The sequence below is a fragment of the Delphinapterus leucas genome, chromosome 2 (assembly GCF_059928025.1).
Source record: "Delphinapterus leucas isolate spDelLeu-1000000601 "Yukka" chromosome 2, BTC_Dleu_Yukka2, whole genome shotgun sequence".
Lineage (NCBI taxonomy): Eukaryota > Metazoa > Chordata > Mammalia > Artiodactyla > Monodontidae > Delphinapterus > Delphinapterus leucas.
In genome coordinates this window covers 96,580,758-96,595,094 of record NC_143130.1, presented here as the reverse complement: position 1 = coordinate 96,595,094, position 14,337 = coordinate 96,580,758, and the positions used below count along the sequence as shown (strand labels likewise).

The window sequence follows — 14,337 nt, the reverse complement described above, 5'->3', positions numbered from 1 at the left end:
ATATATAAATATTATAACATTTGTATTGCATTCTTTCAACCTAATCCCCCATTTGTTTTATAGTCTTAGTTCTAGAGTTAAATATATTCAGTGCTCCCTGCTGGTCTTTTTGCTCTGGTTTGTTTGCTTATTTTTTCCTGTTTGGGTAAGGTTTGAGTTTTTTCCTTCCCTTATAGACATTTTAGTCAAATCTGTAACTTTTTGTGTATTGGGTGTTCAAAGTCAAATGCTTATGGAAACTAAGCAGGTAACGTAAAGTGAAATTAGCCTGAATTTGGGGATGGTGTTGGACTCTGGTGGGCTGGAGCATAGGTTCCTGTTCTAAAGGGGCAGTCATATCAGTGGATTGTCAAATGGGAATGTAGGCTCAGTATTTTCAGAAATTCCTATTGTTCTGTAAAAGGTAAAGTCAGTATTTTTTTGTAACGTGTTTCAGTTTTAAGTGGTGTCAGCTGATACAGTTTTTTGGGCAAAAAAGTGTGTGAGGCATCAGTTTTCACCTGCCATACAGATTATGCATTTGGTGTTCAAGTTTGTATTAATCCTCACATTGTTAAAGTTAATTCAACTACATTCTTTTTTTTTTGTGCGGGCCTCTCACCGTCGTGGCCTCTCACGCTGTGGAGCACAAGCTCCAGACGCGCAGGCTCAGCAGCCGTGGCCCACGGGCCCAGCCGCTCCGCGGTATGTGGGATCTTCCCGGACCGGGGCACGAACCCGCGTCCCCTGCATTGGAAGGCGGATTCCCAACCACTGCGCCACCAGGGAAGCCCCAACTACATTCTTATATAGTTTTACTTTTTTAAATAGTTAAATCTGTAATCCATGTGTCACTGTTCATAATATATGATGTAGAGTTCTAGTTTGGATTTTTTTCTTTATTTTACTTTGGCAGATGTCTCCCCCATCCCCCAACCTTTGCTTCTTAAGACTTAAAATATTAAAAGAATTAAGTTAGTTTGGCTAAATATTTGTAGTAACTGGTGGTTACTACATCAGTTGATGGTGCCAACTCCAAGTATCTGAAGATAATGAAAATATTCTTCCAGGTCCCTTTCTAAAAACTGATGCTTGAAGTAATTTATTAAATTTCAATTCAGTAATGTCGTATTTCTTTGCTTTTCCATCAACTGTAGAGTTTCATTATTCTTTATAAAATAAGCACCTACAAATCCAAAACGTTTTTGAGATGAAAAAAGCTTGAAAAACTTGAAAAGGTTTTTCAGCTTGCTTTGAAATTGTGGAAGAAATGTTGATTAAGCCTGAGAAAATGTTCTTCTTGTTGTTGATAGTTTTGTTGCTAAAATAAAATAAGATTCTTAATTTTGTTTTCCACAGTATATTTTTTCTCCTATACTTTGCTACATCAAAATTCGTTTCTTTTCTAAGTCCATCAACCTGAAATTATCATGTTTTTGATCTTTAAAGGTATTTTTGTAAAAGCTTTTCTGTTTCATTGCTACCAAGTCAATTCTATGTTAATTGTTAAGTGAATTTTTTGTTTTAGATAAGTTTTAGATTTGCAGAAAAATTGGGACCATAGTACAGAGAGTTCCCATATACTCAGCATACAGTTTCTCCTGTTATTAACATCTAACATTAGGGCAGTACATTTGTTACAATTAGTGAACTAATATTGATATATTATTATTAACTATAGTCCTTAGTTTATTCAAATTCCCTTAGTTAATTTTTTTTGTTCCAGGATCTCATCTAGGAAATCACATTACATTTAGTAGTTGTGTCTCCTTAGGATCTTGTTGGCTGGGACAATTTATCAGACTGTTTTGTTTTTAATTACCTTGACAATTTTGAGGAGTACTGGTCAGGTATTGTGTAGAATGTCCCTCAGTTGGGATTTGTTTGATGTTTTTCTCATGGTTAGACTGGGATTATATGTTTATAGGAGGAAGACAACAGAGGTAAAGTGCCATTCTCACCTCACCTTATCAAGGGTACATATTATCAACATGATTTGTCACTGACTTTTTATGTTGCACTCTTTGGAAGTCACTGTGTAGTCCACACTTAATGAGTGGGAAGTTATGCTCCACTTTCTTGAGGATGGAGTATCTGCATAAATTACTTGGCATTCTTCTGCAACCAGAGATTTCTCTTTTCTCCCTCATTTTTATCCAATTATTTATTTATATCAGTGTGGACTCCTGTCAGTTTTAATGTTAAATTCCCTTATGATAATATTTCCAGAGCACTCTGCCTCTTTAGTTACTTAAAAAATACTCTGTACTGTTAAATCAATGGTTAGCTGGAGTTTTTCTTATACAAATGTCTACTTTTCTGTTCATTGTTGGCTAGTTATATAGGTGTTCATTCCTCTGAGTGTTTTTTTGTGGATACCTCCTATTTAAGTGGGTTTAGCTAGAGGCAGGCATTTTTGGCTACAGTTTATTGTCTTAGGTGACTCTGCTCTGAACCTAGAGGGTTATCTGTTTTCGTTTCTATTTTTATGGGTCTTTTTTTTAATGGTGAGATAATATTTCTTTAAGAAGTTGCTCCTAATATGGTGAAAAGGCAAAAGCAGTCAGAAGTATGATTTAGTTTAAACTACCATGTGGAAAGGGTTTTATGCTTTTGGGGGGATGTGCTAAGAATTATTTAACTATCTTATTTTTGCAAGATAAAGTTATTATCATTCATATGAAACCGACTGAGCCTGAGTCTCAAATATCTATTATTCAGGGAAGGATTTTCTTGAAGGGCAAACATTTCAAGATGTGCAGGTAAGCTAAATTGGGAATTACTTTGAGCAGTGTCCATGTGCCATTGACCTCTCAACCTTTAGGGCTTTAAAAAATTGTAAGTATATTTAAAATAAATTTGGTCTTTTTGTTGATGTTTTTAGGATCACTTGGTATCACTTTTGGGGGAAGGTGGCAGTTCAAAGTATTAGTAAATGCAGACAAGAAGATATGTGGGGGAAACAGTCTCTAAATTTGATTGTCTACCTATTTGGCTGTATGGGTACACTTTTAATGACTTAATTCCTTCCTTCTTTCTCTGTAGGCAGCTGTTCTGGCAGTTTTTGTTTATAATAATAATAGAGTACTTTTCTCTTTTCAAGGCACTACAGTATCTCAGTTTATCCTTTGTTTAGGATTCTGTTTCACTTGCATTTCTGCAATATTTTGCTTTCTGGTTTCACTCTACTCTCCCTCTCTGCCTTTCCTAGTTAATTCCTACTTATTCTAATTTAAGAATTACACTCTCTGTAAAGTTTTACCAGATTGCCTTGGGCTTTTCAAGTATCATTTGTTTTACCTCTTACAGTATTTTATCCTATTGTAACTACTAATGAATCAGTTGGGAAAACATAACACAAAAGCTCCTTGAGGTCTGGGAAATGTCTTTTATCTCTATCATCATCTATATTACAGAGCATTTCAAAGAGAAGGCACGGTTACTTCTTAAAACATGAAACTCAGTGTGGTGGATTGATATTATTATTTTTTGGATTGGTATTATTTCACTGATGAGGAAGCAGAAGCTAAGAGAAGTTTAGCCCAAAGACAAGATTAGAAACCACTTGTTTTGACTCATATTATTTTCTCCCCAGTTGATTGAAACATGAGGAAATAATATTTTATTGATGTTAATTTTAATCACATGTGATTAAAATACACATGATAAAATGATATTTATTTTAAAGAACTAGAATTACAAACTAATTTATGTGGAGGATATACAAATTAGCCTTAAGAACTTGTGGCTTGTAACCTGCCTAGTGTTTTCATCTTTTAGGAAACCAGTACTATGTAAGCTTTTTATTGGAAACCTGTACCTATGACTTTTAGTAGTTATTACTACGGTAGTTGATGCTTTGAATTCCTTTTGGTTTCAGTTTTGTTAAAATTTAAGTTAAATACTTTCTTGCTCAATAATATGAAGCCAGTAATTCACAAACAAGGAAATCCAAATTAGAAGATTGTCACTGGTAACAGAAAAAATGCAAATTTAAGAACAATAGGATATAGATTTATACCAGTAAGATTGGGACAGTTTTAAAAGTCCAGTGATATAAAATGTTGGAGAGGATGTGGATCAACAAGAACTCTTACACTATTGAGGGGAGTATAAATGGAGAGTAATTTGGCAATCTAGTGAACAGCTTCCCAACTAGAGCAGTGTTGCATGTGGTTATCCATGATTGTGTGACAGGTATGCTCTTGAGACACTGATCTCCTCAGAGTGGCCAGGCAAGACCAAGGGAAATTAATAACCGTAGAACTGGTTGCCTCCAGCCATAAGTAGCCTCATGTTTATCCCAGTTTGTTATGTAATCATTGTTTTCTTGTATGCCATTACGTAAGGATTCAGAATAACTAGGTGTGTCAGTTAGAATTCTTAATCGCAAACATGAGAATACACTCTATAGGTGAAATAGAATACGAATTTATTAAAGAATATCAGATGACTTACAGAGAGGCAGAGAAAAGGAAAAATGCCCAAATTACATTCCCCAAGAGCTCATACCAGCAATCTCACAACATTGGGCAATTACCATCATTTTCAATATGGACACTGAACACAGTATACTACAGCTAGGATGTTGGTTACTCTTACCTCTAAAAGTTCTTAACTTGGCCAAACACTGTCACTCTCATTAATACAATTCTGCACAGTATTCCTTTCCTCATGGTGCTCTCTTCTAAATTGAAGCCTTTTATGGCTGCATCTGTGTTTTAACACCTCTTCCTTGAAGAGGTGGGGGTTATAATGTGGAAAAGTAATAGCTATAGGAAAGGTTCTCAGAATATTTTGGGCAGCCACATATATGTCAAACACAGTATCCAGTAAATTGAAGATGAACATATCCCATTACATAGCAATTCCGCTCTTGGGTAAATGCCATAAGGAAAAGCTCAGTGCACTAGAGAAGCTTTCATACATGTTCATGTGTGTGATGTACATTCTTGTACAAGATGTACAGTTATACTGCAGCATTGTTTGTAATAGTTTAAAATAGGAAACAATTCTCACTAAGAGGAGAATGGTTAATAAATTGGAGTAATTCATAATCTGGAATAGTGTACAACAGTGAAAATAAATCATGCAGAGATAAATGTGTCAACATAGACAAATCTTAGATGTAAAATGTTAACCAAAAAAAAAAAAAAGATGTAAAATAAATGTTTTCCCAAAAGATTGCCTCTTAACTTACAAATAAGCCATAGTATTTATAGGCTCCATTAACCATAAATATCAGTAATAATAACTAAAGAATTAGTAGCCTTAATTAGGCCAGAAGCACAGACTATGGCAAGTTTGTATTAGAGGTCCTAGGAAATGTCTCGGCTACAAAGCGTTAAAGTACAAAAGATCTGAATTCTGCTGTGTTTATGTATTAGTTATCTATTGTTGCTTAACAAATTACCACAAACTTAGTACCTTAAAACAACACATTTACTGTCTCAAAGTTCTATGGGTCAGGTGTTTGGGCATGGCTTAACTGGGTCCTCTTCTTAGGGTCTCACAAGGCTGCAATCAAGATGTCAGACCTGGTTCCTCATCAAAGGCTTGACTGGGGAGGGATCTGCTTCCAGTTTCCCTCAGATTGTTAGCAGAATTTATATCCTTGTAGCTCTAGCAGGATGGGTGATATACTTACTCCTATATTATCACATACACATAATCATGTATGTACATCCTGCCCCTTTTGCTACATTCCATCAGAAGCAAATCACAGGCCTCACCCACACTCAAGAAGGGAAGGGGAGGAATATGCAAATATGTAATACCCAGGAGGTGAGGATCATGAGGCCACCTTAAAATCTGTCACTTTCAATTTTTATTTCATCATTTCTGTTCTCCACTTTTTCTTGATCTCTATTATCCCCCTACCTCACCCCACCCCACCCCCCAACCAAAGATTAAAAAAAACCAAAATGATTTGTGGTCCTTTTTTCTTGTAGTTGGCTTAAAATTGAATTCAGTGGATCCAGCAATGAGTATTGATCTTAAATACTTGGGAGTACAGCTACCTTTGGCTCCAGCCACTAGCTTTCCTTTCTGGAACCTTACAGGAACCAACCCTGCCTCACCTGGTGAGTGCGTAGCGTTTGTAAAGTCAAACAAATTTGTGATAAAAATAAAATGGTACCATTGTTACAGACATATAGGGTACTCTAATGTAGATCTTTTATCTAGTGATGAGTCTTAATGATGATTTATACATTTTAGATGAAATTTAGTAGATCTTTTATCTAGTGATGAGTCTTAATGATGATTTATACATTTTAGATGAAATTTTAGTAGCTAGATATTAAATATTGGCTTGCTAGAATTTTGATCATCTTTTTTACTTTTTCTTTTATAGATGCTGGATTTCCCTTTGTTTCTAGGACAGGGAAGACTAATGACTTCACCAAGATCAAGGGATGGAGGGGAAAGTTTCATAGTGCTTCTGCATCTAGGAATGAAGGTAATCAGCTTTTTAAAAATTTATAAATACATTCTGAAACATGTGGCCAAAGACTTTTATTAAAAGTAAGCCTTGGTTGTTTTTCTTTATCTCCTTTACATGCTTTAAAATATACTGAAAATAATTGTCTTGGCTGTTTTTGTTCATTTTCTGTGTCCCATAGTCCTCATCCTGGGGTTCAGTCACTAACCATATCAGGCTTAAATAATCCTTGCAGCCTTTTCAAAGTGCACTTCCTTTTGGTCCCTACAGGTATAAAAAGCATCATTCTCAAGCATTATTTCAGAACTGTGTACTTCAGAGCTGTATGGTGATTCCCAATAGCATTGTAGTACTTCAAAATAAACTTCTAAATCTAATCTAAAATCTAAATTTTGACTGTATGCGTATTGGTCTCCTTTCTTAGTGCTTTTCCTTTCCCATTACACTTGTTTGCAGTTACACTCTAGCCAGATAAATTTACCATTTGTCCAATATAGTTTTTCTCATCTTTGAATCTTCGTAGTGTTATCATAGTGTAATGCTTGTCTTTCTACTAAACTTGCTTTTTCTTGTTCCATAAAAACTAAATTTTATACTCCTCTTTTGGTGCCCTTATCCTCTTCCCTTGTGTTTTGTGTCAGAATTCAGGTATTGCAATCCCTTAAGTAACCTCTTGGTGTTCTGTTGAGGTCAAATTTAAGTATATTTTTTGCGTTTATGTTTTTACTTATGTCTCATCTCTCTACTAAGGTCCTAAGAGGTTGTCGAGTCTTAGTGTTAATTATTACTATTGTTAGCACTTTGCAAAATTAATGTTAAATATATGTAATAAGATAATTTTAGATAATGGACTTTAATATAATTAGTATATGACATTCAGTGTCTTTACTTGGCTTTATATTTTATATTTTTCCTTACTTCCGAGGAGGGATAGTTTGGAAGATTTAGTAGCTTATAAATTAATGCTCCTGGCTTTTTAAAAAATATTTAATTAATTTTTGGCTGCGTTGGGTCTTCGTTGCTGCGCGCAGGCTTTCTGTAGTTGGCAGGGAGCGGGGGCTGATCTTCGTTCTGGTGTGTGGGCTTCTCATTGTGGTGGCTTCTCTTGTTGCAGAGCATGGGGTCTAGACGCGCGGGCTTCAGTAGCTGTGGCACATGGGCTCAGTAGTTGTGGCTCGCGGGCTCCAGAGCACAGGCTCAGTAGTTGTGGCGCATGGGCTTAGTTGCTCCGTGACATGTGGGATCTTCCCGGAACAGGGATAAAACCCATGTCCCCTGCATTGGCAGGCGGATTCTTAACCACTGCGCCACCAGGGAAGCCCCTGCTCCTGGCCTTTTTAAGTATATTTTTCTATATATATAAAGATCTGTCCTGGATTTAAGTATCTGTGTCTCTTTATTTCTAGGTGGAAATTCAGAAGGTTCGTTGAAAAACCGTTCTGCTTTCTGCAGTGATAAGCTGGATGAGTACTTGGAAAATGAAGGCAAGCTGATGGAAACAAGCATGGGTTTCTCTTCTAATGCTCCCACATCTCCTGTGGTATACCAGCTTCCCACCAAGAGTACCAGCTATGTTCGAACACTTGATAGTGTACTGAAGAAGCAATCTACCATTTCCCCTTCTACCTCTTACTCTTTGAAGCCTCATTCTGTACCCTCTGTCTCTCGAAAGGCAAAGTCTCAAAACAAACAGGCACCTTTCAGTGGCCGAACTAAATCATCTTATAAATCCATTTTACCATACCCTGTTTCACCAAAGCAGAAACATAGTCATACTATTCCAGGAGATAAGGTTACCAAGAATTCTTCAACCACCATCTCAGAAAATCGGGTGAATAACTTGATTGTGCCAACTTTAGATGAAAATACATTTCCAAAGCAGATTAGTTTGCGGCAGGCACACCAACAGCAGCAGCAGCAGCAACAGGGAACTCGCCCTCCAGGATTGTCTAAATCTCAAGTGAAGCTAATGGATCTGGAAGACTGTGCACTTTGGGAAGGAAAACCAAGGACCTATATAACTGAAGAGCGAGCAGATGTATCCTTAACAACTCTGCTTACGGCTCAAGTAAGTTATCTGTTGTTTTCCAGAAGCATATTAGTCTTGGCTAGAGAGAATTAGGTAGTCAGGAGAAATGGGAATGGGGCTTTTTGGCAGGAGGATGGGGCTTTTAGTTACCTTAGTGACAACTAAGGAAATGTCTTCCACATTTGTTCTTCTTTATCAACTAGACACCATGTGTAGATTCCTCCTGCCAGCAGAGGGAGACTGTACAATTGTGCTTTTGAATTGTCCCTCTCCTGTGCAAAGGCAGCTGGCCATTCTGAACTTTCCTAATTTCATTCTCCAGCATGTGGTCAAGTACATTTACTGATTTTGTTAAAACAGCTTTAAAAACTCTGCTTAGATGGTATTAAATCCCAGAAAAATCCCCCAAATTATAAACCTACAGAGAAAAAGTTTTTGTCTTTCATAAAATTTTATATTAAGAAAATTTCATTAATTGTTGATTCACCTGTGTTAGCAGCATCAGTGCATGTGAAATGATACAGCAGCACGTGGGTAATTTTTTTGTCATGAAATTTCTGTACTTTCCATTTTTTAAATTCTGTGACTAAATTCTAGAGCTGAAGATCATCAGATGTTGGGACAAAATACAGATTGTGTCCTTTATAATCAATCATTCCTAAAGACTTTTATGCATGTATTATAATGTTCTCTTTTTATTAATTATCATAGAGCAGGGGTCAGTAAACTATTTATGTAAAGGGGCAGATAGTAAATATTTTAGGCTTTGCAGACCATACAGTCTCTGTTGCAGTTACTCAGCTCTGCTACTCTAATGCCATAGATGTTATGTAAATGAGTGAACCTGGCTGTGTTCCAATGAAACTTTAGTTAGGATTTGGCCCATGGGCCTTAAGTTTGTCAACCCTTGCTATAGAACATTATGCATGATTTCTATTGAGAATACATTCATCCTTGTTGATATTTTGGCTCATAATGAATTAAAATATTCTCTTTCTTGTCAGTGCTATGCATTAGAATGGGAGATTGCTTAGAGTTCTGTTTATATTCATGATTTGTCCTTTGAATCTGCACTAATCTTGTACTGTTAGTACTGAGTGCTCAGAGTTGGAGAAGGCAGACCAGTATATGACTGTAAGTTGTTAGGGGATGATTTAGTAGATTTATAATATTCTATTTTAACTTTAGGCATCTCTCAAAACTAAACCCATCCACACGATCATAAGGAAACGAGCCCCTCCATGCAACAATGACTTCTGTCGATTGGGTTGTGTATGTTCAAGTCTAGCTTTGGAGAAGCGCCAGCCTGCTCACTGCCGCCGACCAGACTGCATGTTTGGCTGCACTTGTTTGAAAAGAAAAGTTGTACTTGTTAAAGGGGGATCCAAAACTAAGCATTTCCAGAGGAAGACTGCTCATCGTGATCCAGTATTTTACGATAATTTGGGCGAGGAGCAAAGAGAAGAAGAAGAGGGAGTCAGGGAGGAGGAAGAACAATTGAAAGAGAAAAAGAAGAGAAAGAAGCTAGAATACAGTGAGTATTGATTGAGAGTTAAAATAGTATAGTTTTTTTTTTTTAAGAAAAGTATGGTTATTTCAGGACTTACCCGGTGGTTCAGTAGTTAAGACTCTTTGCTCCCAAGGCAGGGGGCACGGGTTCAATCCCTGGTTGGGGAACTAAGATCCCTCATGCCACACGATGTGGCCAAAAAAAAAAAAGAGAAAAGAGGAAAAGTATGGTTATTTGAAAACGTATTTCAAATATTACTTACTTTAATCCTAATCAGTGATCTCATAAGAATTTCTTATTATCCTTAAAATGCTCTTTCTATATGGCACGTGCGACATACACAAAACTGTGCACGCATGCCTTTTTTTAAATTGAAATTTTCTCTTGAAGATAGCTTTTTTGTGCTAAATTTGAATCATTCTCTTATTTGGATTTTCAGAATGCCTTTGAGGCTTCATCTTTTTTCCGTGTCTTGCCCCCACTCCCTCACTTCACATCCCCATGTTCTTTGAATATACAGATGGTCATGGTAATCCATCATTTTCTTTTTTTCCCCCAAGCTGAATTTAGGTATAATTGACAAATTGCACATACTTAAAGTGTACAACATTGTAATTTGACATATGTATACTTTGTGAAATAATTACCACAATCAAGTCATCCAGCACATGTCATTTTATTTTCTAAAGGAAGAAGTTTGCAGAAAGACCTTCTGGTCATGGTTTGAGCCACTCATCAGTTGCTTGGAGATTTGGGGACAGAATAAGGGCATAACTGAGTTGAGCATTACGTACTCTTTTGAAAAGCTTATTTTTCCTTTTTGGTATAATGTTATGTAGATTCAAGTTACATATTTCATTTTTGACTTTTTTTCCTTCCTATTGTATCTTTTTATTTTGTTTAAATAGACTGACTATAATTTTACCATGTAATTGAAGAGTTCCTTGCTTCTTAGTTTATTAGAGGATTAATATTCCATTTTTGGCAGTTTATATTTACATTTGTTAATTGCTTGCCATGTACTTACTTCAGTTAGATTAGGTAATTAATATTTTTACATATATTCTTCCAAGATTTTCTATTAATCCACTTGTGTGCCTATGTATATATTTTTATAGAAATGGAACTACTGTGTATGTGGTAACTTATAGAAATTTCATATCATAAAGTCATGTTCTGCTTTCCATATTAACAAGTACAACTCTATATTACTATTTTAGTTTTAATACCTTCTTATTATTACAGTCCTTTTGGCTGGACATTTAACCTTTATGGGTTTTCAAACAGTATGGTGATGAACATCCATGTTCAGTATAGGCTATTAAAAGTAGAATTGCTGTGACAGTGAGTGCTTTCTAAACATTTATAAATGTTGCTAGAATTATACCAACTACACATTTACCAGTAGTTGGATAGTGCCACTTCTATATTCTTTTTTTTTTTTTTCCTGGCTGTGTTGGGTCATCTTTGCTACGCGCGGGCTTTCTTCTAGTTGCAGCGAGCGGGGGCTACTGTTTGTTGCAGTGCGCGGGCTTCTCATTGCGGTGGCTTCTCTTGTTGCGGAGCATGGGCTCCAGAGCATGTGGGCTTTAGTAGATGTGCCTGGGGTCAGTAATTTGGCTCGTGGGCTCTAGAGCACAGGCTCAGTAGTTGCGGTGCACGGGCTTAGTTGCTCCGTGGCATGTGGGATCTTCCCAGACCAGGGCTCAAACCCGTGTCCCCTGCATTGGCAGGCAAATTCTTAACCACTGTGCCACCGGGGAAGCCCACTTCTATATTCTTAACATTGGATATTCAAACTAATAGGCAGAAATTGATGTCTTGTCTTAAATTTATATTTCTTCAGTGATAGGTTTATTGACCATTTGTCATAAACTTTGTTCTATAAATTGCTTTTTAAAATTCTTTGCTAACTTTTATTGGAGTGGCTTTGTTTTTTTCCCCATATATTTCCAAGAGTTTTATTTTTTTCCAGGTTGTAATTTTGTAATTTATATTTTAATTTTGTTCAAAGGTCTTCCCACCTCCCCTGACAAAGGGAAATCAGAGATGGTTAAATCTGGCGGTCTCTTCTTTTTAAGGTTTTGGTTCTTTAGAAAGTCTTTCTCTATCCTCAAGATTTAAAAATAATTAGATTAATAAATGGGCTTAAAAAATTAAATTGTTAATATATCTGGAATTTATTTGATGTGAGATTTGTCGTAGAGCTTCATTTTTCCCCCAAATGGCTAGCTAGTTGTACCATCACTTGTTGAGAATAAATACTTTCCCTACTGGTTTAAAATGTCACCTGTGATACAGGAAATTAAAATATACCAGTGTTTGGGTCTGTTTTTGGTTTCTGCTGTCCATTTTGTGACCAGCGCCAGGCTGTTTTAATTGGTATTTCAGTGTTTAAATAAGGTACTACCTTCATATACCTAAATGATCTTTCTGTAAATATGATTTAAAAGGTTTAAAATGAAATATAATACAAAATTATTAATTTAGTTTTATCCATATCTCCTTATTGAGTTTATTCCCATCCTGCACTTACAGCAACACTTTTCCATTTCAAAGCAACAGAAATAAGTTACAAAAGCCATAGCAGTAGGAATACTGTGTATCTGTTAGGTTTATTACTTTGCTTTCTTGGTAGAGTCTTTACCCTGTGTCTTAATCAGAGTTAAACTCCAAAAGGCAGCCAATTAGCATAGTATATTTGGGTTTTCTCACTGGTATAGTCCTTACTGAAAGACATGGTCTGCTCTGCTCTAGGAGCTGTTAATTTTCTTGTACTGTTAGGGGACAGTGAGGAAAGGAGGGAAGATATTTGTGTTATGATTGCTCTGTAAAAGGAGTAGAAATAGCGAAGAGTTCTTGGAGACAGAAATGTTGCTGAGACCGAAAACAAACAAACAAAAATAAATACAAAAACTGGAAGAAGTTAAAGAAATTTATCAGTATGTTTTGCAAAAAGATAGGAGGAAAATGAGAAAAAAAATTGTTGGGATTTAAAGGAGTTGGAGAAAGTGAGGAGAGAAATGGAAGAGAGAAATTACTCAAAGAAATGATGGTGGAGGCACTTCCCTGGCGGTCCAGTGGTTAAGACTCCGTGCTTCCACTGCGGGGGGTGAGGGTTTGATCCCTGGTCAGGGAACTAAGATCCTGCATGCTGTGCAGCATGGCCCAAAAAAAAAAAAAAAAAGAAATGATGGTAGAAAATGTCTCGGAGCTGAAGGACATGACACTTCTGATTTAAAGGGCCCACTGAATACCAGGCAGAAATAATTTTAAGGTGACTCTATCTAGACACAATCTTCTGACGTTTCAGAGCATTGAGGGTGAAGAAGATATCCTGAACTCTTTTAAAGAGAAGGCACTTTTCCTAGGAAGGATTTAGAATCAGTTTGATATCAAAGTAACACTGGACGTTTGCATCATTGTTTCTAAAATCAGAGTCTAGGGACTTCCCTAGTGGTCCAGTGGTTGAGCATTCGCCTTCCAATGCAGGGGATGCAGGTTCAGTCCCTCGTCGGGGAGGATCCCGTATGCCTTGGGGCAACTGGAAGCCCGTGCGCCACAACTACAGAGCCCACTCGCTCTGGAGCTCACGCACCACAACTAGAGAGAAGCCCACGTGCCACAGCGAAGAGCCTGCACACTGCAATGAAAGATCCTGTGTGATGCAATTAAGACCCGACTAAGCCCCCCCCCCCAAAAAAATTAGAGTCAAGTGGGGATTGGATGAATTTTTAACCTAGCATTCTTGGCCAAATTATAAATCATAATTTATAATTATGCATGAGATGGAGATATATTAAAACATACAATCAGGATGTAGGAAGTTGATATCTTGCAGTCTCCTGGTGAATTTCTTGAGGTTGTGCTCCAGAAAATGGAAAACAAAAAATTCAAGAAGCATGAGATAACATCTAGTGAATTGTGGACCCAGCCCAAGAGGGGGAGAAAACAATCTTAGGATGACAACTACAAAGCAAGACTAGAAAGCAAGTAGTCTAATTTAAAGTAGAAAATCAGGGCTTCCCTGGTGGCGCAGTGGTTGAGAGTCTGCCTGCCGATGCAGGGGACACGGGTTCGTGCCCCGGTCCGGGAAGATCCCACATGCCACGGAGTGGCTGGGCCCGTGAGCCATGGCCATTGAGCCTGCGCGTCCGGAGCCTGTGCTCCGCAACGGGAGAGGCCACAACAGTGAGAGGCCTGCGTACCGCAAAAAAAAAAAAAAGCTAAAGTAGAAAATCAAAAGATGCTTAGAAGACTATCTTTAAGAGAATATTAGGTTTATTTTAAGAAATGACATGGTTAAGAACCTGGATGATTAATGTTTAGGTGAAGATTCATGCCACCTTCATCAATTAAAAAAAAAACAATTAAGAA

General features: G+C 37.0%; 1 protein-coding gene across 15 annotated transcripts in view; it reads left to right on the top strand.

Moving 5' to 3' along the window:
• MGA (MAX dimerization protein MGA) overlaps nt 1-14,337 on the top strand; it is a 155,675-nt gene that overhangs the window by 97,782 nt on the left and 43,556 nt on the right. For all 15 annotated transcript variants that reach the window (XM_022587399.2, XM_089905020.1, XM_089904997.1 and 12 more), the window contains exons 6-9: nt 5,931-6,062; nt 6,335-6,439; nt 7,828-8,489; nt 9,639-9,984. In XM_022587399.2, the coding sequence (XP_022443107.2) occupies nt 5,931-6,062; nt 6,335-6,439; nt 7,828-8,489; nt 9,639-9,984 (1,245 nt within the window). The remainder of the gene's footprint in view (nt 1-5,930; nt 6,063-6,334; nt 6,440-7,827; nt 8,490-9,638; nt 9,985-14,337) is intronic.